The sequence below is a fragment of the Cyanistes caeruleus genome, chromosome 2 (assembly GCF_971803275.1).
Source record: "Cyanistes caeruleus chromosome 2, bCyaCae1.hap1.1, whole genome shotgun sequence".
NCBI lineage: Eukaryota > Metazoa > Chordata > Aves > Passeriformes > Paridae > Cyanistes > Cyanistes caeruleus.
In genome coordinates, this window is record NC_141702.1 from 3,718,400 (window position 1) to 3,743,077 (window position 24,678).

The 24,678-nt window shown below is 50.4% G+C and overlaps 3 protein-coding genes and 3 non-coding genes across 8 annotated transcripts; 3 read left to right on the forward strand and 3 right to left on the reverse strand.

The window, feature by feature from the left end:
* Window positions 1-5,475: 5,475 nt before the first annotated feature.
* On the reverse strand, window positions 5,476-7,599 carry DEFB125 (defensin beta 125). Its single transcript, XM_086875446.1, has 2 exons — window positions 7,477-7,599; window positions 5,476-5,747 (listed from the first exon to the last, which is right to left on the reverse strand). Exons 1-2 carry the CDS (start codon window positions 7,535-7,537, stop codon window positions 5,626-5,628), a joined length of 183 nt encoding a protein of 60 aa, XP_086731572.1. The 5' UTR covers window positions 7,538-7,599; the 3' UTR covers window positions 5,476-5,625.
* Window positions 7,600-13,045: 5,446 nt separating this feature from the next.
* Window positions 13,046-14,331, reverse strand: LOC147654559 (uncharacterized). Its single transcript, XM_086875447.1, has 2 exons — window positions 14,058-14,331; window positions 13,046-13,512 (listed from the first exon to the last, which is right to left on the reverse strand). Exons 1-2 carry the CDS (start codon window positions 14,296-14,298, stop codon window positions 13,364-13,366), a joined length of 390 nt encoding a protein of 129 aa, XP_086731573.1. The 5' UTR covers window positions 14,299-14,331; the 3' UTR covers window positions 13,046-13,363.
* Window positions 14,332-15,604: 1,273 nt separating this feature from the next.
* Window positions 15,605-24,335, reverse strand: LOC111927501 (gallinacin-11-like). Of its 3 annotated transcripts, XM_086875174.1 has the most exons (6): window positions 23,715-24,313; window positions 21,937-22,070; window positions 18,225-18,585; window positions 17,930-18,036; window positions 16,911-17,039; window positions 15,605-15,907 (listed from the first exon to the last, which is right to left on the reverse strand). In XM_086875174.1, exons 4-6 carry the CDS (start codon window positions 17,985-17,987, stop codon window positions 15,780-15,782), a joined length of 315 nt encoding a protein of 104 aa, XP_086731300.1. In that variant the 5' UTR covers window positions 17,988-18,036; window positions 18,225-18,585; window positions 21,937-22,070; window positions 23,715-24,313; the 3' UTR covers window positions 15,605-15,779. The 3 variants fall into 3 exon arrangements, with proteins under 3 accessions (XP_086731300.1, XP_023780151.2, XP_023780152.2); XM_023924383.2 differs by lacking the exon at window positions 18,225-18,585 and having other exon boundaries at window positions 24,216-24,335; XM_023924384.2 differs by lacking the exon at window positions 18,225-18,585 and having other exon boundaries at window positions 21,937-22,027; window positions 24,216-24,301.
* TRNAW-CCA (transfer RNA tryptophan (anticodon CCA)) lies at window positions 21,661-21,732 on the forward strand. Its single transcript has one exon. It is a non-coding gene; the product is annotated as a tRNA-Trp (tRNA).
* TRNAR-ACG (transfer RNA arginine (anticodon ACG)) lies at window positions 22,654-22,726 on the forward strand. The gene has a single exon. It is a non-coding gene; the product is annotated as a tRNA-Arg (tRNA).
* TRNAR-ACG (transfer RNA arginine (anticodon ACG)) lies at window positions 23,290-23,362 on the forward strand. The gene has a single exon. It is a non-coding gene; the product is annotated as a tRNA-Arg (tRNA).
* Window positions 24,336-24,678: the final 343 nt, after the last annotated feature.

Consider the following 24,678-nt stretch of genomic DNA (forward strand, 5'->3'; position numbering starts at 1 on the left):
TAGACAAAACATCCACATTTTTCCCCTCCCATGTGTTTTCCCTCCATGTGCTCCATGTCAGGAGTTGTCTGGTGCTCAGATAGGGCTGCCCCTGGGCCTTGGATCACATATTGAAGGATTGTGTTGTCATCCAGCCTCATCCTTGGAAACATCAGCCTGGAGAGTCCATAATGCAAGTCCTTAACTGTTCATGGTGCAGGGAGTCCACTGTGCAGATCCTGACAGGAAAATCCGTATCTGTTCTCCTTGGGGAGATAAGGCTGTCCCCATGCCAGCAAGGGGGACTTCAGCTCCACCTTTGCTTCCAGAGCTGGTTCCTTTGGGCAGTCACCTCCCCACGGTCTCAAGACAGACTCCTCACCTTGAAGTGAAACCAGGGCAGCATTTTCTTGGGTTTTCCTTGAAAGCAGCAGCCTGGAGGGAGGGATTATTTAATTTCTGTGGTTTTCATCCCAGCAAGTGTGTTTCATTTGAAGTGGCTGCTATGGGCCAAGCAGAGCTCTGGGAGAAAAGGGGCTAATGGCAAACTTGGGATGCATGAACTTGGAATAAACAAGAAGAATAATTTCCAGAGTAAATGTACAGAGCTTTTGAAATTAGGAAGAAATTCTTTACTATAAGGGTGATGAGGTTGCCCAGGGGAGTTGTAGGCTCGCCATCCCTGGAAGTGTCCAAGGCCAGGCTGGACAGGGCTTGGAGCAACCTGGGCTAGTGCAAGGTGTTGCCCCATGGCAGGGGGTGGAATGAGATGGTCTCTCAGGTCCCTTCCAAACCAAACCATTTTGTGAAATCACATTTGTACTTTTAGCTTGTCCTGGAGACCTTGCTGGGACACATTGTCCTTGCAAGTGCTGCCAGCTCCACATCTCTATCACCAAGTTTTGTAGTTCCCTAAAATCTTCCCAGCTTTGGTTTTGTCCCCGCAGCTCCTCCACAAACTTTGCTGTTTCTTGGTGCCTCAGGCATTAGGTCCTTCAGACTGGGGAAGAACTTCCAGTCTTAAAGAATCTTTCCCTACTTCTGCTCCCTCCATCTCCTCCAGATGAAGACTGGGAAGGGCAGGCATCAGGTTCTACTCTACAAACCTGGGTTGTCGGCCCAGAGCTTGAGAAAAGTGGCAGCAGCAGAAACCCAGGGAGATGCAGCACGCAGTCACAACCACAGATGCAGTGCTGGGGTCCCAGTAGCTCTGCTGTGGTCGGATGCAGCTGAGATATTTTCCACATTAGTGCCTTTCCTGCTGGCTGGAGCTTCCTTCCCCCTGCCTGACACCAAGGAGGGGTCAGACCCCTCGGGGTCCTGCTAGCCCAGCCAACATCCTTGCAGAAGATCTCATTTGTACATACACCCATATGAATTTAGAGATGCGTTAGCAGGAAGGGTGTTTTCGCATCTTGCCCAAGGAATTTAGGACTGGCTCTACTGGGTCAGGAGGCCTTGGGTCTGACACAACTGCATTGCCCCAAAACCCTCTTTTTCCTCTCTTCCTTCCACAGATGGATCATGGGGTGAGTGGAGGATGGGCTGGGTGGGCGTTCGTGCCCATGCGCCTCCCCTGCTTCCCTCCTCCCCCTGCCCATCACCCTCCCCACCCCTTTCCACCCTTCTCAGCCATGATAAGCTCGCTGATGGAAAAAATGTTGTCACACATATCTCACTTCCAGTGTGTGGGAGTCACTGATAACAGCACAAAGATCTGGACAATAAAGACTCCTGACAGCTTTTGTGTCCATCCTGGGCACGGGGGGATAGTCCTGGAACAAGACATAAGTGCCTGTGGGATTTGGGGAAGGGTCCTGCAAGCTCCTGCAAGTCCTGGGGAGGAGGCTGGAGAGGTGAAAGGGCTCATCCACCCTCCTCATTTGGGGTGCAAAGTCATTCCTCTGCACATTCCCCAAATTCCACCCTGCCCTGGGGCAACTCCAAGCTGAGAGCCAGGAGATTTTGGCTTCAGGTGGCTTTGCTGTTGTGCTGGGGAGCAGCCCAGCAGCTGCTCACCATGCTGTTTGTTTTGGAGCTTCCCCATCAGCCAGTGCTCCCTCCGTGGGGGGAGAGGGGTGTGCTGCTCCAGCGCTGCCATTTTTCCACGTGGAGCTGCTGAAAGAGCCAGGAGCAGCTTGCCAGGAGGGTGAAGTCATTTATTTATGCCTAGGAAAAACGTGTACTTTGTTACACAGCCCCTGAGATGCTGGGGCTGAGCCTCTGCCAGGCTTTGGTGCTGATGTGGGGAGCCGAGGTCAGCACGGGGCAGCGCCAGTGGCTGCACTTCTTCCCAGTCCCCTTGTTGGGATGTACAAACAAGGCACCAAATTATTCATGAGGGAAAAAAAGGTGCCAGGGTTTGGGTGGCAGAGGTTCATTTGACACAGAATCACACGATCATTTAGGCTGGGAAGGACTTCCAAGACCATTGAGCCCAACCTGTGACCGATCCCTACCTTGTCACCAGCCCAGAGTGCCACGTCCGGTCATTTCTTAGGTACCTCCAGGGATGGAGACTCCATCACTGCCCTGGGCAGCCCCTTCCAAAGCCTGACCACCCTTTTCATGGAGAAATTCCTCCTGGTGTCCAACCTGAACCTCCCCCAGCACAGCTTGAGGCCGTTCCCTCTGATTTTATAGCTCTCCTAGTTTTTCAGTATTTATTTTCTCACTCTGGTTACAACAATTGAAGAATGACTTTTGCAAAAAACCTTATTTATTCCAAGCAAAAGAAAATCAATTTTATAAATTTTCCAGCTGGAAGGAGACCTACCAGTTGTTTAGATTTCTGTCCCAGTCCTCAGGGGCTGTAGATGCTTTCCCCAAAATCTCCATTTCCTCCAGAGCACAGTTCTCCAAAGTGCATGATGATCCATCAGAATGGAAGGGAAAAATATTCTTTCTAACATTAATAAATAATACAAAATTAAATTTATTTTAAGGCCATTGCTGTAGGGAACTGTCTCTCTCCTTGGGCTCCCATGTCCCACAAGACTTTTCCCTTCTGAGGGCTGTGTTGTAGGAGACAGGAAGCACAGTTTTCCCTGGATTTAGCCAAAAATATTTCACACTTTTCTGATCAAACCACGTTCTGGGGGAGAGAAGAAAAGAGAGGGTGGTGTTAATGTTATCACTATTTTACAAAGAATGAAGATTTTCCATTCCACCTTGGAGAAAGTTGCCAAAACAAGAGGAGGATGCAAAGGTCCATCCCAAAACCATTTCCATGGTAAATTTGTACCCAGCTCTGCCTGAGAGCACTGCAGACACTGAGCTTTGGGTATGGGACAAATTAATTTATCTCCCTCCATCTCCCCGTACCTTCTCCTTTGATGGCAAGGGCCATCTTCTAACCTTTTTCAGATGGATTTTCCAGGTTGTCTGCCTGGGAGATGAGAGGTTAAACCCTCCCAGGAGCAGATCTGGGTGACAGCATCACCCTTGACTTTGGCACCGAGGCGCTTTCCCCTTCCCCAGCGGCTGATAGGCGGCTCCATCCTGCTGGGAGCGATTTCCCTGCTGCCAGCGAGCTCAGACACACACACAGACACATCCATGTGCACACCCAGGCATGCTCACAGGGCTCACATCCAGGGGCTCCTTTCCCTCGCAGCTCCGGCATCCCGGCCCCGGGATGTCATCCTGCCCCTGATAAGGCGCAGGGGCGGCTGCTGGAGGAAGGCTCCCAGTTGCTCCCGGCGCCAGGCTGGGTAGGGGCAGACGTGTCTAACCCTTGCTCCTCTGAAGGGCCAAAAACAGATGACATCACCCCCTCATGGTGTCCATCCTCCCCCCAGAACCCTATCAGCCCCACGGAGAGGCTGCGCTTGGAGCGGCGAGGAGGAAGAGGGAAGGCAAGGGGGAGGAGGCCGGGGAAAAGGAGGGAAGGCAAAAGCTGGAGCTGGAAGTTGGTTACTTTGGCAAAAAGACAAAGTCCTGCAAAACTTCACCGGCCAGACTTCAAAAAGGTGGAAAAACTGGAGGCTCAGCTCTGGCAGGTCCTGTTATCAAGGGGAGCCTTATCTCCCGATGGGGCTGATGGCTCATGCGAGCCACAGTGGCTGCTAACCTCTGGCTGAGCTTTGCGAGGTCCCTGAGGAGCCAGACTGTCACTCAGTGGAGAGGAGAAGCATCCAGGAGAGGGGACTGCATGGAGGCATTGCCACACAAGCAAGGATGGAATATCCCAGCATGGAGCCCAGCAGTCCCTCGCTGCTTCAGTTCATGGTGGTAGGAGGAGTGAGGGGATCTTTCCCTGCTCACAGTCCAGCCAGAGATGGGTCAGATCTCCACTGGGTGTCAGCTGGCACAGCTGGGTCACTGGTTTTACTGGTTTCTTCCAGGGCAAGACTGGTGCCTCTGGGATGGTTGAAGCCAGGTGTGTAGCTGGGGGTTTTAGGGTGGGAATTTTGCCCACTTCATTTCTTCCATGCCCTAAGTACCACACTGGGAGTTTTCCAGAGATAAATCTTCCAGCTTTTCCCCTGAGGAGATTTTCATCTCCTTTCAAGCCATCTCTCTACTCACAGCTCCAAGACATCTCTATTCCTGCTCACCCTACACCACCTCCTTTCCACCTCACCACCTCCAAGGTGAGGACCTGCTTTGGGGGTCCTGCTCCAGAGCACACCAGGGTGGGCAATTCCCCTTCCTTCAGTAAACAACAGTCCACAGCCAGCAGCTCTTACTCCCTGGTGAGGAACTGCTGGAAGTGACCTTGGCCTTGGCTCATTCCCACGCATAATTCTACTCGATAAATCAGCCTGTGCAGGACAAGAGGCAGTGGTACCCCTTGGATGATACTGGGATATTGAGTTTGGGATAACTTGCACTATGGAAGTAAGGCTTCGCCTGGGAGCCACTCCATGCAGGAGCAGGGTGGATGCAAAACCCACCACACTCTCTGTGAGACAGGGTAAATAGTTTGAATTGTTTTCCCTGTGGGGATTTCTCAGCCTTACCCACCTTTACCTCCTCCCAGATGTGGATCACAGAATCATGGAATGGTTTGGGTTGGAAGGAAGCTTTAAGGACCATCCAGTCCAGCACTCCTGCAATGAGCAGGGACATCTTCAAGGAGATCAGGTTGGAAAACCTGAGTCACCCACCCAGGTTTGCCTTGTTGCTACCAGAGAGGTAGAGGAACTTCTGGAGGGAAAATCATATCTGTGTCTTGGATGCATCCCCTTGAAGAGGATGAATCCTGCCATGGCCTGAACAGAGCTAGAAATTGAGGTTGTTAAAGGCAGTGACTGAGACAGAGGTGGAGGAAAGGGTTCAAAGAGAGGCTTCATAACTGCTTGTAGCAGCCCAGCAGATCCCTCTCTTGCTGCCACTCAGGAAGGTCACCCCTTGCTCCTATACCACATCTGCCACCTTTGTGCAGGTGATTTGGATGCCCCAGTGCACCTCCAGCACCCTCAGCCCTCAGGTGTCAGGCAGGGTGGTATATCTGAGGAGAAATCCCTGCTGCACTCCAAACCCAGCAGGACATAGAAAACAAAGAGATTTATTGGTGGCGGACAAACCGAGCTACGAGTGGAGGCACGGAGGTGTCCGAGGGCAGGTTCTGTGAACACTTCTGGCTGCAGGGTCACTGGGCCAGCTCTCCTGGGGCTGTCACACCGCCTGGTGTGGCCGCTGTCACCGGCAGCAGCGCAGGCGGCCGTTGCTGCAGCTCCCTTCCCAGCGCTCCATGTGGAAGCAGAGCCTCCGGCAGTGGCCACGGTTGCTTCTGCACTGCTGGCTGTCTGAAAGGCTTCTGGCTGCTGGGGAAAGAGGACAGGAGAACTGGTTAGGGGAGCTGGATTATACTCAGAGCCCTAAAACCTACTGGGAGCTCTGCTGGTGTTGGTGGCTGAACAATTGTGTGTTCTCAGTCAGCAACAGGGAAATTCAGCCTCCTCCATGGTGAGGATCAGACGTGCTTGGGAGGAGCTTCTCCATCCAGCAAACACTGGGAGTCTCCTAATGACTGGCCTGGGTGAGACAGCCAGGTTTGGGTCATCTGTGTTAGGTTAGATGAGTTAGGTGAGGTTGAACAGCACCAAAAGGCAGAGAAGTGCCTTTCGGAGCAGGTGTTCCACCATTGTTTCATATGGAGTTTATTTGGCTTCGTGGTGTTTTGGGGTTTTTGTTTGCTTGGGTTTTTCAAATCTTTTGCTGTTTTGATTAAAAGGGCATGTGCTGCTTCTCTTTAGACACAGCAGAAACACCAAGTTTGGGAGTTCTGGAGGATTCACCACCAGTGGAGTGGGCAAACCCTTCTCTCTGCCTTCGTTTTCCCGAGGACTTCGGTTAAATAAATAAGAGCATAAATAGGCCAAGCAAGTAAATTTCTTCTGCCTGGTTATCAGGTTTGCCTTCTGCAAATGTGATATCACCAAAGTCCTGCTAACATCACAGTGACCTTACACCTGAATGAAACCTGGGTCTCTGACATTTATACAAGCAGCCAGAGAAAATGCCAAGCCAAGGAATATTTTCCTGTCAAATCAAAATCCCAGAAGAAAACAATCAAAAAAGGTAAATTAACTGCCTTTCCCCCTGCTTTTTCCCACTGAAAGATGGTCTTGATTTTATAGAATCAAAGATACACAGAATTATTTCTGTTGGAATGGACATTTAAGACCATCTACTTCCAACCTCCTGCCATGGGCAGGGGCACCTTTATCTGTCCCAGGTTAATCCAGGCCCCACCCAACCTTGCCATGAACATTTCCAGGGATGGAGGGTCCACACTTTTTTGGACAACCTGTTCCAGGGTTTCACCACCTTCACAGCCAAGAATTCCTTCCTAATATCTAATGTGCACATACCCTCCTTCAGCTTAAGACCATTCCCCCTTGTCCTGTCCTTCCATCCCTTGTCCCCAGTCCCTCTCCAGCTTTCCTGGAGCCCCTTTAGGCCCTGGAAGGGGCTCTGAGCTCTCCCTGGATCCTTCTCTTCTCCAGGAGAGCAGAGCAGAGGGGCTCCAGCCCTTGGAACATCTCCATGGCCTCCTCTGGACTTGCTTCAGCAGCTTCTGATGCTGGGGATCCCAAAGCTGGAGGCAGCTCTGCAGGTGGGATCTTACCCAGATCAGACCAGAGGATGAAAATCACCTCCTTCAACCTTCTGGTCACTCTTGCATCTTCCTGCATTTGCCACATCTCTGTTCCACTCTTGGAGAATTTAGTGGGATTCTCCTTGTTTTGTGGAGGATGAGGTTTTATCCTGGTCAGGAGCAAAGCTCAGGCTCCTGGCTTAGGCCCAGCATTGCTGGGTGAGTTCTGGGGGCGCAGAGAGGAGGGGATGCACAACCTTATGAACTCAGGACAGCTGCATCCAGGAACTTCATGGAGACCATCTCAGGAGAAATTTTTTCCTTGGAAGCACAAGTTAGGTCAGCCTTGACTTGAGAGCCCTGTCTTGTCCTCTTCTACCTTGGAGCAGGAATCTGCCTTTTCTCTCTCCACAGTCCTGCAGGAACCCCTGTGAGAATTTTGTCCTTACCCAGAGCGCCCTGGAGGAGGAGAATGACAAGGACTGCAAAGAGCAGCTGGAGAACCCTCATGGCTCAGCGTGGGGTTCCACCCCGAGGAGGAGTGAAGGGCCCTAAAGAGAGGAAGAAGAGGGAAATCCTGGATTTATAGTGGCCAGGGGGGTTGTGTAATTCTCCTGGAGTGGAGGGAACTTTGTCAATCTCAGCTGCATTTCAACACGACAGCAAACAGTTGCACGGGGTGTTCCTGCTCTCAGTCACATCGTGTTACAGACAAAAAGTATAAAGGGGAAATAAAGGGAAAAAAAATAGAAGGAAAAAGACCAAAAAGAGGTAAAAAAATCAGGGTTTTGTTGACAATTACACTGAGCACTGGGGAGTCTGCTACTGCTTGCTGCTGGAGACAGGATGTTGGGACTGACCCAGTGTGGCTCTGTGTTTGTAGGCTCAAGCATGTGATGTTAAAATCCAATCCAAGTGTTTGCAGTATCAAACTGGTCTGGTTTTTTTTTATATTTTTATTTCCAGCTCTCACTCTCTGTGTTTAGCACTGACGCAGTCAAGCGTGAAAAAATCCAGAGTCTCCTGCTCAGCACTCCCCAACACACAAAGCTGGCTTGAAAATAATGGGATCCTTAAAAAAATCATGGGTCTGCTTCAATTTCCCAACTTCCAGGCTGCAGAGAGGATGCTTGCCAAGGTTTTGTTTACAACTGTCAAGAAGAAATGGCAATTGAATATTTTATCCATTTAGGTACTTAATGGGAAAGCTGGGACACCTCCCTGCAATATTCAGTGGTGTTAGGAAAGCTGGTGGATTACAGGTGGATCCTGGCAGACTCTTGGGTTTGTCCCAGTTCTCCAGGTCAGTTCCAGGAAATCAATAGAGGTGAGAGCTGCATTTCAACTTGGGAAAACAACACAAAGCAAACAGAGAGCAGGAATGTCCCCCCGCCAACAACAAATGGAGAGAGAGGAAATAGAAACTTTATAAAGTTTGGTTTGTTTGTTTGTTTTTTTTACAGTGATGGTGCAGCAGAGACCATCACCAAATCTTCCCTTTTCCCTTCAGAACTCACCTCGATGGATTTTTCTTTGCAGGCTGGATGCCAGGGAGTGCTGGGAAATGCAAGCCCATGTCCTTCAGGCTGCTTGAACAGAACAAGGATCACCTTCTTCAAACAGTGCAGATAAAGGGGCCTTCACCAGTTGGACTTTGGAGCAGGGGACACTGAGCTCTTAACCAGGCTGTCCTGTCCCGGCCACACACAGCCTGGGAAAGGGAGATGGATCTGGAAACCCACCTGGGGGAGAGCTGGATGCAAGGATGTGTGTGAGCCTCTGGAAAAGCGCTGGTGCTCTGCCTACCTGGTGCCACTGCTTGGGTGGAAGACAAAACCCCCCCTGCTCCTCTGAGGGTTGGCATCTCCAATGTGAGAGATGGTGAAGTCGGATTTCATGGAATTATGGAATCACAGAAAGGTTTGGGTTGGAAGGGACATTAGAGATCATCCAGATCCACCCCCTGCCATGGGCAGGGACACCTTCCTCTATCCCAGACTTCTCCAAGCCCTGTTCAGCCTGGCCTTGGACACTTCCAGGGATCCAGGGGCAGCCACAGCTTCTCTGGGCACCCTGTGCCAGGGTCTCACCACCCTCACAGGGAAGAACTTCCCAAGCAAAGAACTTGGGCAGAGCTTATCCAGCAGGAAGGAGATGGCAGTTCTTGAGCTACACTCCACACATGGAGGAGCGTGTGGATGCTCCCGTGAGTGCCCTGCCCTGAGTGTGTGAGCTGAAGTGTCTGAACATGTGTATGCAGATGGCTTGGTGCTCTCCAGGGAGGATGTGGAGCACGTGGCCAGGGTGTTCCCAGTGGTGGACGGCAAAATTCCAGGTGTTTGTCTCCAGCTCAGCTGCTCTCCTGTGGTGGGAGCAGCACCACACAGAGGGTGATTTGTGCCTGGAGCTGTTTGGATGCTGCAGGCTCCATAGGGACCAGGCTGCATCCTCCACACCACCACAAACCCCTGCTCTGCAGCTGTGGTACATGGGTTGAGTTGCAGAACACTCCTTGGGAAAGAAGTCCAGGACTACATAGTACCAACAAAACACCAGATTTCCTCCAGAAATGGGGGCAGGAAATCTCTGTCCCCTGAACAACTGTTTGTACAACAGCTGCTCTGGCTCCCTTTGGCATGGTCCTGCTGCCGTGTTGGCCTCTGATGAGCCTACTGGGGCTGGCTCAGCAGCCTCCCACCCTCCCCTGCTTCCCAACCTGCCAGCAGATGTCTTTTTTCAGAGCTCACCATGCACAAAGGCTGATCTGTGCTCAGACACGTGGCACAGGAACTGGCTCCTGGGTGCTTGAGAGGTTTTGGGGCTGGGAGGAGTCGAATCAATGTATATCTGCTCTCTGGCCCCAAACAGGAGGGATGTTTCCACTGACTTCATTGCCTTCAGGCCAGGACCTGAGCAGGCTGATTTTTAAATGCATCCTGGGATAAGTTTTTGCCAGCAGGAGCAATTCCTTGTGTGAATGAACTCTTTTGCCAGCTTGTGATGCCACCTCTTACTCCCAATCCCACTGGCAGCATTTTGCCAAACAAGCAAGCACTGATACAACCCTGCAATTCAACCTGTGAGGAAATGACTGTGGGCTCAGCTCTGGGCTCAGCCCTAGTCCAGAAACCCCCTATGGGTCTCATTCCAGACCACCCTTCATGGCCTTCTCAGAACTCTTTTCAACAGGTCCATGTCTGCCTTACCTTGAGGCCCCTGAAGCTGGACACAGCAAGAAATGATGGTTCTTGCCCCACAGAAGGTGGTCAGAGCACACCTTGTGCAATTAACTTCTCCTCTCCAGTGCAGGGCCATGTCCAGGTGTCAGTTATGGATCATTCCTGGCATGTGCCCACCTCCAAATGGTGCCAAGGAACAGCAAGGAAAACAATTCATTTTCTGACAACACGTTTGGATAGCCACTACTTTCAGAGCCTTACATGATTTGACTTGTGTAGGTACAGCCTGTGAATCCTGACCTATTTATTCTCCCCAGCACACCCTGGAGCGGGGCTGTGGTGATTTCTTTCACCCCACAGGAGGTGGAAGAGCTCGATGTGAGCGGGTGGGATGTTGGAATGTGACCCCCTTTCTCCTGGGGGTGAAGGATGATTCAGGCACCCAAGGGTTGCACTGGTTTGTGTGGGACTGCCAGAGATGTAGGAGACAGCCTGGCTCCAAGGGGCTGCTCATGGCTGTGGCACCTCAGGTTCCCCAAGCCCATCCAACAGCATCCTGCTCCTGATTCCACATCACAGTGACATTTTTAGGGCAGAAGAGGAGGATTTGGCTCGCTTTGCCAAACAAATCCCACTGAGGGAATCCATGCCATGCTTTGATGGGCTAAAATCCCCAGTTATCCAGGAGGCTTGTGCTGGTTGACAGGCTTGAGGGTAGAGCTCTATGCTGGCTGTTTGCATGGATGCAGAGATCCCAAATATACATGCCAAGGTGTCTGGATGATTTTTGCATCTCCTTTAGGTAAAGGTCTACTGAGATAGTACTAAAGAACCCAAATCTGTAGCCTTCTGAGCTCTATCAGGCACAGACAGCTGGAGTTCAAAGTTCAGTCAAGAATTTCCCACAAAAATCCTCTCCTTCATTCGGTTTTCACCTGTCCATGGCAGAGGGTTGGAACTGGATGATCTTTAAGGTCCCTTCCAACCCAAACCATTCTGGGATGCTATGATGATTTTATGATTCTTCATCCTCCCCAATATTACAAGATACTCCAACTGGGGTTTAATTAATGTGAGCAGCATTCCCTGTCATACTCTTACACCAAACCAGCTCATGCTGCTATTTAAGCAACTCCCCATGAGCTGAACTGGCTGCTTTGTCCCAGGTGAGTTCAGGGGTCAAGAAACCACATCAAGAAACAGTTTTATAAGTCTGGAAGTGCCATTCTCCCCCATCCACTGTATCCTCAGTGCTTTCTCTCTCTTTCCTCTGTGTGAGACTGGAAGGGAATTCAGTTCATCTTATTCACTGGGCAGAAGTAATGACAGATTTTTGTTTATTTTTTTGGTTTTTGTTGGGTTGTGGTTTTGGGGTTTTTTTAAGGGTTATTTCCATCCAGATCAGCAAACAAGTGAACACATGTCAGTGGGACAGCAGGACCGTGACTGTGAGCATGCCCATTAGTGCCAGAGGGACAATATTCCCTATAAATTGAGCATTTCCACCTTTCCTGGTGGACTGGCCAGCAGGTCCAGAACACATCAGGGGCAGAAGGCCCAGTGACTGTGAGGAAGATGTGCCAGGTGGGCTGCAAGAGCCCACTCCTCACTTCCCTAGGAAAGCAGGCTGTAACCACGATGGCTGAGCACTCCCAGGTGAGGGGCACGAATAATGAACCCTGTGGATGAATGTGAGAAATAAACTGTTTGATTTGGAGAGGTGCCTTGATTCAAACCCCTCCCCGTGCTGTCCTCGTACATCAGAGTGCGTCAGAGGGACGGGCTGGAAATGGGACGGAATTTGGCTCTGGATTCAGCCCTCTCCCTTTTTTCACAATCAGCTCCCAAAATGACAGCCAACTCTGGGTAATTTGGCTCTCCTGAGGGTTCATCCAGCTGCAGGGGATCTCCAGGGGAGCGCTGGCATCTCCCTGTGTGTGCTGGAGTCCCAGTGGCGATCTGAGGAGAGTAACTGGGCTGCTCGTCAGTGAACAGAGGCCCTCTGGCACTGGGGCCTGACCCTGGTGAGGTCAGCGGGAATTTTCCCATTTGATTCATCAGAACAAGAATTTCATGTCCCAGGGAGGACTTTTCCCTGGCTCCATCTGCCCAGTGCCTCAGCTGGTTGGCACAGCTCTCTCATTACATCATTATTTCCACGCTTTCACAGAAATGATTGACCCAGAGAGAAATATTTTACCTGGAAAGGGAGACCAGGAGCTGGCAAAGGCAGGGGAGTGTCAAAATTTTATGTTGAAAAGACACAGAAGGGCTGAGAGTAGATTTGGACAGAAAATTAACTTAGGCTGAGGGAGCTCATAGAAGAAATCTGTGAGGGACAAAGAGACCGATTTCCTTGGGGCTGAGTGACCAATATGGAATGGAGTTGTACCAGAAATTCAGAAATTGTGATTGCCCCATCCCTGGAAGTGTCCAAGGCCAGGCTGGATGGGGCTTGGATCAACCTGGGATAGTGGAAGGTGTCCCTGCCCATGGCAGGGGGTGCAATGAGATGATCTTTAATGTCCCTTCCAACCCAAACCTTTCTGGGAATCCGTGACTGCCTTGAGCACCTGGCACAGCCTGGAAAGGAGAAGTGGATGGGGGTGGATCTTGCCTGAGAAGCACAGACCACACTCACCTTTATGTCAAACCAGGTGCATTTTGCACCAAAAGTGATGCCAAAAAGACTTTCCCCATTGCAGCTGTTTTCCCTGGGAAGTGAAATAAAGGGGCAGAGTCCACCTGATGTTCTGGGGAGGTGGGGAATGCTGTGGTCACTCCTGGTCAGTGGCATCCCACCACTGGCAGCGTTGCTGACCCACAGGTGGGCACTTGCTGCTTTGTTAAACCTCAGGTTTATTGGTTTCAGGTAAGGGGAAAAACAGCTTTTCACCTGTGCACGTCAGATAACAATCAGAGTCCCAAAAAGGCAACAAATAGTTTGGGTGGCCTCAGTTTCTTCTTGTCACAGTGTTTCCTAAAAAATTACAGCAAAACCAAAGCGTTTAGGAGTTCATGAGCAAATCCACAGCCATATTCTCCCAGGGGAGCAAGAGTCACAGAAACCACAAAATCTCCTTCCCAACAGCTGCTCGTGCCGTGCCAGTGGAGGCTGCTGCTCCCCATGTGCTGCAGCTGGCTGCTTTGGAAACCTTCAGCTCTCTGTGGTGGCAGGTGGCAGATTTTTGCAGCAGAGAATGATGGGTTCAAAGCAGTACTGAGCCGGGTATTCACCAGAAACACAGGTTCCCACTCGGCACAAGCCCCCTCCGTGGTTACAGCTGTCTGGTCCCTGAGCATCTCCTGGATGAGGGAGCAGCAAATTAGTGGATAAAATTCATGGGGCTCCTCCTGGCACCATGTCCCTGGCCAAGGGGAGCACACAGAGAGCCTGGGCAGCTTGAGCACACCCAGGATCCTCCCCATCCCACAGACAGGTTTAAATATCTATGTTAAAAACCCCGAGCTGCTGAGCCAAACTGCCTCAAGGAATGTTTTATCATGGAGTTGTTTTTTCCAGGATGTTGGTAAAAAACGTGCAGTGGAGGTCAGAGGGGCTGTCCTCCCCCTGCCAACTGCAGAGAAAAGGCAGGAACATTTTCCCAGAGCACAGGGCTTCTCCTTTAGGGCTTCTCCTAACTCACTCATGTGCCCCATTTTCACAGCTTCCTCCTTGCTCATTTTTTGTATTCCCCCAAGGGATTAAATAATGAATTTTCACAAAGTACCTCACCCACTCTCCCACCCAGAAAACACCTTTCCTCAGCACCTGCAGTATCACACAGTGAAGAAAGATTATCCCTGCTCCCAGATGTCCTGGTCACCACCCCAGGCCTTCCTGGTCTTACCGTGCTGGGTCAGGGAGATGAGTATGAAAACAAGCACAAGGATCCCCATTCCTCTGGCTCTGCTGGAAAACTGCAGGGCAGGGAGTGAGATTTTGCAGAAGCCTCTGTGTGCTGCTGGCATGCTGGATGGCATCAGGGAAGAGGGGAGGAGTAGGCAGGAGTTAATTATATCCCAGAGTAACATTTGCTGCTGAGAAACCCTTTCGTGTCGTTCTGACCCAGCGCTGCTGCTCCAAACCATGTCGACTTTTTTCACGTTCACTGGTTATTTGCTTTCCTGATTCCTCTCCTTGGCAGCTGGAATTTTGGGCTGGTAGAATTCCAGCTGGAAAAAACACTCTCAGAGGGCTCCTCTGCCCTTCACCTGCAGCCAGTAAAATCCCTTGGACAGGGAGGAGGGAAGCAACCTGCAAGGGAAGACTGAGGATGTGCAAGGAGGAGAAGGATGCAGGCTGGGACTGATTTTTAATCTGAGCTCCTGTGAATTTTTTCTCCAGCTGAAACCTCGGTGTTAGTTTTTTTCTTTTTTTTCCCCTGAGCTTTGGCTTCTGAGGAATTTGGGAGGCTTCATTCCACACAGTGCTGGTGGAAGAGCTGTTAGTTCAGCAGTGCACCCTGTGGTGGTAAATCTGTGGTGGGTGTGCAGCTCTGGCTGTAAAATGTGATATTCCAGCTGCCCTGCCTGGCCCTGCTGTTTGCTGTGCCTTCAGCTGTGGTAACAAAACTGGTATCTGAAACTGGCAGTGAAAGAACAAGGCTGAAAGTCCCTTTCTCCCTAAAAGAAACACCCAAACAGAACAATGTAACTAGAATCATAGAGTCATTTGGGTTGGAAAAGCCCTCCAAGGGCATCGAGTCCAACCATTCCCCAGTTCTCCCAAACCACCACTAAATCATGTCCCCAAATTCCACATCTATCTGACTTTAAAGTCCCTCAGAGGTGGGGACTCCATCATTACCCTGGGCACCCTGTTTTAATGCTTAACCACCCTTTCCATGAAGAAATTACTCCTGATGTCCAACCTGAACCTCTCCAGGTACAATTTGATGTCATTTTCTGTTGTCCTGTCCCTGTTCCCTGGGAGCAGAGCCCGACCCCCCCGGCTGTCCCCTCCTGTCAGGGAGTTGTGCAGAGCCAGAAGGGCCCCCTGAGCCTCGTTTTCTCCAGGCTGAGCCCCTTTCCCAGCTCCCTCAGCCTCTCCTGGTGCTCCAGCTGCTTCCCCAGCTCCCTCAGCTGCTCTCTGAAGTGTCCCAGGAATGACTGGAGGTGGCACTCAGTGCTCTGGTCTGGGTGCCAAGGTGGGGATTGGCCACAGGTTGGACTCGATGACCTTGGAGATCTTTTCCAGACTTAATCATTTTGTGATTAAGTGTCCTCAGTCTTCTAAAACATCCAAGTGTAAAATCAACATGGTAAATAAGATTAGGCTGGTAAAAAGGATTAGGGGATAGGTTTTCCAAGGATGCAACTGCAAATTTTTGTGTAATTCTGCACATGGGTGTAATAGAGAGACATTCTGCTTCTTTCCATAAATAAACGACAGTTATACCTGTTTATTTAGCATTTATTGCCTTTTTTATATAAAGAAACACGTCACCTCTAGTTAATTACACACTTTGCATGTTGAGAGCACCAGACACGTCTACAACACTTGGAATGAAACTTGTTTGTTTTTCTGGCTGTTCATTTCCATGGTTTTCTGCAATCCCACGAGGTTTTTGTCACACTTCTGTGCAGCACTTCCATCCTCTGCGAGGGCAGAGTCCCTCTTGCTCTTGCAGACATTTGATTTCTGGGGGCACACAGTGGCCCCCCTCATCTTGGCAGATGTGGAAGTTGGATGTCGTGTCTGCAATTCAGAGGGTTTAAGTCAAACCAGGAATCCTGGCACTGCCATCCAAACCATCTCATACACAAAAATTGTTGGGAAGTTGAGGTGCTCTTGTCCCCAAAAAGCAAAGACAAAAAGATGACCTTTGGGGCTTATCACAGCACTTCTGTGAAAGGAGGAAATTTTGACCCACCACCTTGGGAAATAATTAACTGAGGGAGGGATATTGTAAAGCTATGAAGAAGATGGATGCAGAATGACTACATCTCAGGTAGGTGAATAAAATTGTGAGGGATGATGTTTTAAAATAAATGGAAGGAATTCCTAACTTGTGGGAGAGAAATCCAATAAGGACTTTTAAACACAAGGATGCCTAAATCTAAAAATCCTGAGCTGCAATTTCACGAAAGCCACAGTAATATATAAAGAACTGTAATGATATGGTTGTGGTCACTTTACACACACAGAGTAACTGTGAGGAAATATCCACTTCTGGCCATGGGCTGATCCAGGATGCTGGATCAGAGGAACTTACAGATTATCACAGTTGTTTATAAAGTATATATTAATTAATGATTGATGTTGAGGATTATCTATTGAGGAGCACCAAAACCAAGCAATTCTGGGAGGATTTATATAAAATAACAGTAAGAGGTCAGTTGGCACCTATTAAGCACAGCAGGGTGGGTGCAGCCCAGCAGTCCCCAAACAGATGATTATAGAAAGATTTACCAAGGAAGGAGGACTCTTTGTGGGCCAAAGCTTTTATTTTATTTTTCCAGCTGAAGGTAGAGCTTTGGGTTGTTTTGGCCAGCCCCAAAAGCTCCACACAGATGTCAGTGGAGGAACACGCAGGTCCATCTTTGTACATGGAAAGAGATGGCTTAGACCTCGTGCCTGGAAGTGTCCAAGGCCAGGTGGGACGGGGCTTGGAGCAGGCTGGGACAGTGGGAGGTGTCCCTGCTGAGTTCAGCCATTTCCCCCCAGGTTTTTCCCTCCTGGGCAGGGTTCCCACACCTACCAACGCAGCAGGTCCTGCGGCGCCGGTAGCAAGTTCCAAAGGCAGCGAACGGCTCCGGGCAGGATTTCAGATGGAAGCAGTAGCCGTGGTATTCCAAACAACGCAAGGTGTCTCTGGGCAAGCCGAGACCTACAGGGAGAATGGGATTCCCAGCTCATTCTCATGGTCTTCCTTCTGCTGAAACCCCCCTGACCCCAGTTAGGGATCTGACACAAATGGCCCCCAACCCAGAAGTTTTAAGGAACTCATGGGACCTCAGAGCGTTCCAAGGAAGGTTTTGTACAACTGGAGTGAAACACAGAGGTTGATGGCAATTTTCTGAACATATCCTGGCCATTCATGCTATAATGGGAAGGGACAGCCCAGTCTTGGATGCTCCTGAGTTCTGGGACTGCAGTGCTGCAGGAACATGCAAGGGACACCATGGTCAGCACATGCCCTGAAAATAAAATTATGACTTATAAAAACCCCTAAAAGCAGAATCTGGCTCAATAAACAGGAAGAAGCAGTTTTCCCAGTTCCTTCTTTCTCTGGAAAGGTGAGGAGTTTCATTAAGCATGAAGAACAGGTGGGATAAAAACACAATCAGTAAATGAGTCAGTGCAGCAGAAGGGCTGAGGAAGGGGAACCAGAATATTCAGAGAGCTGAAGTCAGTGGTGCAGTTCAACCTGGACAGTACCAGGGAACGCCTCTGCTCTCTTCTACCTACACAGAGGGGACAATTTTTAACCCTGGGGTTAGAACTGGAGGTGATTTCCATGGCACCACCATCCAATAGTGCCAGAAAGTGGCATGAAGACACTTCAGAGAGTCCTAAGAGCCAACACCTAGCAGAGGCTTCTGTGGGGAGGTTCTGGTGGGGTACCTACTCACCATAGGTTAATTTTCACTTCTGCTTCTAGGCTGAGAAATAAGGAACTGCTCTAAGGAAAGGAGCTGAGAAGAATGTTCTGCACCACCACACGAGCAAGCTGGACCTCCCACACAGGCAACCCCCAGCGTGGGGCTTGCCCCTTACCTGGAACAGCCTGGAGGAGGAAAAGCAGGACAGCCATGAGGCAGGAGAAGAGCTTCATGGTGGAAGGTCTCAGCTGCAGCGTGGAGACAGGGCCACAGTGCCAGAACCTTTGAGCAGGGGAGGAGAGAGCACTCTGGCATTTATAAGGCAGCAGGAGCAGCTGTGGCTGTCTGGGGAACCTTGGCAGGGGTGGCAGGGGAGGGCAGCAGGTACAGCCTGACCTCTGCCCATGGCTCAACCTGAACAATGGCTCAGGGGCACAAAAACAAGGGGACAAATAGCTGTGCCTCCCTACCTGACCACTGGGAAGGCTGCTGGGATCAATATGGATTCATCCAGGGAGCATCATAAACTTGAAATGTCAATGTGGTTACTAATGGATTATCTGGAGGAAATTAACCATTGTTTGGTGGGAGAGGAGGCAGCTGGAATATCACAGAATCATCAAAGAATCATAGAATACTTTGGGTTGGAAAGGACATTAGAGTCCATCTACTGCAGCCCCCTGCCATGGGCAGGGACACCTTCCACTATCCCAGGCTGCTCCAAGCCCTGTCCAGCCTGGCCTTGGACACTTCCAGGGATCCAGGAGCAGCCACAGCTCCTCTGGGCAACAGAGAATATCTGATCCTGCTGCTTGTCCTGTGATGCAACATCTGCTCCAAAGAGAAAGAAATAAAGGATAACAATCATTCCACACACAAACATACAAAATAGTTGTTTTTTTTTTTTTTTCTGTGAAAGGTGCTGTGAAGAAAAAAAAAAATCTGGTCTAGTGGAAAGTGTTCCCATCCATGGCAGGGGGCTGGAATGGGATGATTTTTCAGATCCATTTCATCCCAAGCCCTTCTGCCATTCCATGTTTCTATGATACACAAAGTGCAGGTTATCAGTTTTCAGGGGTCACCAGCAGCACCTTCAACCTTGTAGGTGCACAAGGAGCACATGACAAGTGAAATTCACGAGTTTTCCTCAGCATTTGCCTGTGTGGAGTTTGAGTGACATCAACAGACACATGCAAGTGGCAGCTGACAGCTCAGGCTCTCCCTCAATCGTTTACTTCAGCCTCTTTCTACAAAAGATATTTATTAATGTCGTTCTGACCCAGCAGCCTTGATATCAACAATACAAACCTCCCCCTCAGCCATGTGCATTGTTCTCTGTCTGCCTCCCTGCTTTCTTTGTTCCCTTTCCTTTGCAAATTTGCAGGCGCCATCCAGTCGTGAAGGAGAAGTGTTTGTGTCCATTTCCAGGTACTCCGGGGACAGGGATGAAACAAAGGCTGTAACAAGAACCCTTCAGCTGGCTCAGGTTCCCACCGAATCCAGGGGGATCCTAGCTGGGATATTCATCTCAGCTCTCAGACAGGATCTGTCACTGTAGTTTGCCAGACTGGAGCAGACACTCAGCTTTCTCTACAATTATTTTTTTAAGTCACAAAATATGTAGTGATGTACTGGAAATGTTTGTATTTTAATTTTTTATGTCCATAGGAGGTTGTTGTGAATTCATAACAGAGCTGAAGTACAAATTCAAAACCTCAAGTGTGTTAACAATCTGGTGGAAGAGAAGTGTAATCTCACATTCAAAGACCTTTTCCGTCATTTCCAGAATGTCCTCACTATCAGAACACAAGTGCTTATACAGTCACAGTCCCCTTCAAATAAAGATCAGAAATTATCCCAGAAAAAACCCTACTCTTTGAAATTCAAGTACCATCTCTACCTTAATGCCTCTGCACTTTGTTTGTTCTCCTCCTCCTGTTCTTTTTTTTTCTCCTCCTTTCCCGAGTTACTTTCCCAGGTTTTTCCAGGTCAGAGATGTTTTATATGGATTACAAAAGAAATGCTTACACACAGTGGAAGTTCTGCCCCTTGCCTAAGGATCTCTTACGAGAAGCTGCCAAGGGAGCTGGGAAAGGGGCTCAGCCTGGAGAAAAGGAGGCTCAGGGGGCCCTTCTGGCTCTGCACAACTCCCTGACAGGAGGGGACAGCTGGGGATGGATCTTTTCCCAAATAACAAGTGTCAGAGCAAGAGGAATCACCTGAAACTGCACCAGGGGAGGTTTAGATTGGATATTAGGAACAATTCCTTCACGGAAAGTGCTGTCCAGCCCTGACACAGCTGCTCAGGGCAGTGGTGGAGTCCCCATCCCTGGAGGGTTTTCTGATCTGGCCTGGGACTCACATCTCTTTGAGCAAGGGAGTTTTTTTGGGAAGGGAAGACTTCTCTTTCATTTTGAAGTTTTTCTCTGAAAATAATACCTGAGACACTAAACTTATGGGAAACATTTGCTTTTCCAAAGCACTTAACCAGATTTGAGTTATGGCAATGTAAATCAGCAGGATTTGACTGCAGTTGGGGTGAAGTGGTCCTGGAACTGGCTGAAAGCCTGACTTTATTTACAACAGTGGAAGGAGCAAGTTACAGAGCAGGATGGATGAGGAGAGGTGTCACTGGGGGTGGTCAGCAGGGAAAAATGTGGGGGGAAAATCTAATAGCAACCGTTGGGATTGAATAGACAAAAACTCTGGGCTGTGGAGGGAAAAAAGTGTATTTCCAGGAAGGAAACAAGCTGGATTTCCAGTCTGGCCTTGGGATAGAGGATCCTTCACTGAACAAAATTAATCTCCAGCTTGATTTACAGCCCACGGAGCCTGTGAGCTGGTTCCTGGCTCCCTCTTGTGGGAAAAGATGCTGGAGGAGGAAGGGACCTCGTGGTGCAGGGTTTGTTCAGGAGGAAAGGTAAAAGTGAGAGGAAATGCCTCTTTGCTCCATCCTCAGCACTGGTAATTCACGGAGTAAATGTATGGTGATTATTGATATATTTGGCTAGCAGGGATGGGATTTGGTTTCAGGCATCAAATTTTACAGAGGAATCGAATTTTTGGAGGGAGTTGCTTACATTCAGGGTAAGTGTTTAACTATAACGCTAATGTTTTCTAACTTCATATAATTTCATAATGTTTCTTTCACGTTAAAAATCCCTGTAACTATAGTAATACTGAGAGCTCTGCTCTTATCAGGATTAGGTTGAGCCAGGGAAGAGTTTCCTGGTGCTTTGCCCATTGCACTGCTGGCCACAGCCCCTGCCTGTATTGTCCCTCTCCAGACACCCTGGTACCCAGCAGACTGTCTCCAGCATGTCTCCCACGGGGTGGGAATGAAGTAGGGAATGGAGTTGGAGAGGGCTAAGGAAGGCTTCACCTCCTTACTGATGCTGTTGTCCGTGGCAGCCTTGCCCTAAGCGCCCGTGAGGAAAGGGTTGTGCAGGTGGGGCTGGTGCTGGACCTTGCCTGCACTGGTGGGATGTCCTGCCCTCCTTGTAGGAGGTCCAGGTGCCACTCCCAGCCAGCACAGGGAGGATGGGGCAGGACATCAGGAACTGTGACTGGCCTGTGCCCATGGGTGTTCTACCAAAACCATTTCTGGGTCCACAGCCAAAACCCACCTTGGGCTGTCCTGTGTTCTCCCCTGAGCCCCCATCCTCTCTTGGAGCGTCCCTGAACCTGGTTCCTGCCCTCACTGACCCTGTAGGTCCCCTCATCCCACCCCACACCTTCATCCTGCAGCCTGGACTGGCCTCTGCAGCCAGGCCTTGGCCACCCTCCCCTCAGGTTGCCCCTCCATGGCCACGGCCCTGCTCCTGGGCTGCAGGGTCACCCCAGGGTGGTCTCCATGGAAAGGACATTCCCAGTGGCCAATCCCAGGCCCCTGGACCCCTCCACCCCGACCTCGTGGCGCAAGGGCAGCGCGTCTGACTCCAGATCAGAAGGTTGTGTGTTCAAATCACACCGGGGTCAGTCAGGGGCACCACTGGCACCCCTCTGCTTTTCTGGGGGGCTGTTCTGTGGGACAGGCAGGGCTCAGGGTGTAGGGACACGGGACTGTATGGGGAACATGATGCCCAGACGTCTCCTTTGAGCAGGGAGCTGTGCGGGATGGAAATTACGGATCAGGATGAAAGCAGGGAGGTTGTGTTGTGGCAGGTGTTTGCCATAATTTACCTCAAGAAGGAGGTGATGTCTTCCTCAGGAAAGCACAGGAAACTTTTTAGCTACAGGCTCAGTCACTTCTGGAGGACCTGGACATGTTTGCCTGTCAGGGTAACGTGGGGTGGCATGGTCAGTCCAGGGGACATCTGGAGGGGAATCAAGACGAATAACTCTGTGCAGGATTATGGAAAAAGGGACAAGTTACTGATGATCAACATGGAAAGATTATTATCTAGAATATTAAGAAAGACCATCTGGAAAGCTCTAGTCTGTGCCATCACAGCTCTGAGTCTGCCTGAACGCTGTGGAAACAGTACTTCAGAAAGCCCAAATGGAGGGAAGATGTGAAAATGACTGGAAGGCCAAGGATTTACCAAAGGCAAACAACCCTTGACCAAAAGAATAGATTTCTTTGAAGAGATGATTTCTTTGGTAGTCAAATGAGGAACATCATTTATCTTGACTGTGGTTTCACCTCTGACAAGGTCTCCCAGACGTGTCCCCGCAGCAGGACACACACACAGAGCAGCTGAGCTCAATCCAAAGGCAAAGCAAAGAGCCACGACCAGGCACTGACGGGGTTGGGGTCAGGGGTTGCTGGTCCAGGGCATCCTTTGCTGCTGGATGCTGAGCTGGGTGTGCTGTGGGGTCTGTGGTGGGAGCAGAGGCTGTTCCATAGAAGGAAGGACAGGGGCAGCGTGGCAGGGACGTGGGAGTGACGAGGGGACAGGGCCAGTGGCGCAATGGACAACGCGCCTGACTACGGATCAGGAGATTGCAGGTTCGACTCCTGCCTGGCTCAACACTTTTAGCCCACGGAAATTCCTCCTGCTCCTTTCTGAGCACCTTCTTTCTCCTGCCATCCATTTCTCATCCATCCTCCCCCAAGCTCCTGATGTCCTATCCCACACTCCAAAAGGGACAGGGCTGGAGCCCACACCAAAGCCAGGGGCACCACAGCAAATCCCACAGCGGAATGCAGGTGCCTCCTGAGCTGCTGTTCCACAGCCAGGACAGAGCCAGCACTCCCAAGATGTCCTGGCACCTCGTGTGCCCTGGTCCCCAGCCCCCTCCAAGGCTCACACTGGTCCTGCTGCTCTTTGCCAGTGCCTTGCCGAGTTCTGCATGTGACAGTGATGGTCTCACAACAGGACATGGTCCCAGAGAAGATTTGGAGTTTCCATCCCTGGAGTTATTTAAGACTATTTATTTTGACTACAACCTGATGTCAAAGACCGTTGTGCTCTGAGCAGGGATTAGATCCCCTGCTTCCCAGGGATCTCCTAAAATCACTTTTCTATACTGAATTAATTCTGTCACAAAGCCCATCCAGCGGTGGGAAGCCCCCAGAGCTCCGGGAGGGCCGGGCCAGTGGCGCAATGGACAACGCGCCTGACTACGGATCAGGAGATTGCAGGTTCGACTCCTGCCTGGCTCGCAGTTTTCCTGCCCACAGCCTGGCTGTCATATTGATCCTGACAGGGGACACCTTTCTCCACGGAGCCCTGCCTCTCTCTGGTGTTGTCCCTTCTTGGTGGGCTTCCTGCACAACAAAACTTCCCTCGTATCAGGGCAGGCTCTGACTGGATACATTGGCAAAAAAATTCTCTGGGAGATGGTAAATCACTAAGAGAGGAGCTCAGAGAGCCTGTGACCTCTACATCCTTGGAGATATTCAGTCTGGGCATGCAGTCCTGATCTGCATGTCATAAATTAAGCAGAAATCTGGACTAGAGACCACCCATTTCCAACATGAATTACAATTTCCATGTTCTTTTGTCACTTCATACCTCATTTGCACACTCATGGTCCTGTCACCACTGTTTTGCACCTTCACTGTGTCTGTGGCTTGGGTCAGGAAGGTGTCCATGTGCAGCCATCAAGCAAGATCTTGCTACAGCTCACCTGCCCATGCCTCTGTCACCAGGCTGGAGCAAGTGGAGGTGGCCCTAGGCTAAGCTTTCCCCTCCACTGGACACTGCAGCTCCAGAGAGTTCTGTATGGGCTGGGAAGTTTAACTACACATCCCAGGAGGAAGGCAAGATGTGCTCTCCAACCAGCCAGAGCAGCTGAGCTGAGCCTGGAGCTCAGTACAGGCATCTCCTCTCCTGGGTGTGGACCCAGTGGGACCACAGGTGAGGAGGGCAAGGCTCACATGGAAGGGACAGGTGGGAGCAAGGTGGGATCCTGCTGTTTCCCTTCAACCACCAATAAATTCAGGTTGTCCTGAAGTGAGGACAGCAGGTGGGATCAGAGGCTGGGCCCAGTAGCTTAATGGACCATGAACACACCTGACTATTGAGGCTGCAGGTTTAAGTCCTGCCTGGATTGCCTGAAACTGGTGGAGGTGACAAGGGACAGCTGTCTTCCTGAGGTCCTTAACCTTCCAGGCTTTTTTTTCCCATCTATCCAACATCACCATCACAGGAACATCATTTTGTGACATCAAATCTGTGGGCAGGGCACTGCTTCCAGAACAGAACTCAGCAAGGCACTGAGAAAGGGCAGCAGGACCAGTGTGAGCCTTGGAGGGGGCTGGGGACCAGGGCACACGAGGTGCCAGGACATCCTGGGAGTGCTGGCTCTGTCCTGGCTGTGGAACAGCAGCTCAGGAGGCACCTGCATTCCGCTGTGGGATTTGCTGTGGTGCCCCTGGCTTTGGTGTGGGCTCCAGCCCCCTGCCCCTTTTGGAGTGTGGGATAGGACATCAGAAGCTTGGGGGAGGATGGATGATGGGCAGGAGAAAGAAGGTGC

Excerpts from the sequence above, each read along its gene's own strand:
- DEFB125 (XM_086875446.1), bottom strand. The coding sequence starts at position 7,537 with ATGAGGGTTCTCCAGCTGCTCTTTGCAGTCCTTGTCATTCTCCTCCTC. Across the intron at positions 5,748-7,476 it reads CCTCCTCCAGGGCGCTCTGG|CCAGAAGCCTTTCAGACAGC; the intron begins GTAAGGACAAAA and ends TTTCCCCAGCAG.
- LOC147654559 (XM_086875447.1), bottom strand. The coding sequence starts at position 14,298 with ATGGTTTGGAGCAGCAGCGCTGGGTCAGAACGACACGAAAGGGTTTCT. Across the intron at positions 13,513-14,057 it reads CATCTCCCTGACCCAGCACG|GAGATGCTCAGGGACCAGAC; the intron begins GTAAGACCAGGA and ends TCCCTCATCCAG.
- LOC111927501 (XM_023924383.2), bottom strand. The coding sequence starts at position 17,987 with ATGAAGCTCTTCTCCTGCCTCATGGCTGTCCTGCTTTTCCTCCTCCAG. Across the intron at positions 17,040-17,929 it reads CCTCCTCCAGGCTGTTCCAG|GTCTCGGCTTGCCCAGAGAC; the intron begins GTAAGGGGCAAG and ends TTCTCCCTGTAG. Across the intron at positions 15,908-16,910 it reads CCGCAGGACCTGCTGCGTTG|ACACGACATCCAACTTCCAC; the intron begins GTAGGTGTGGGA and ends TCTGAATTGCAG.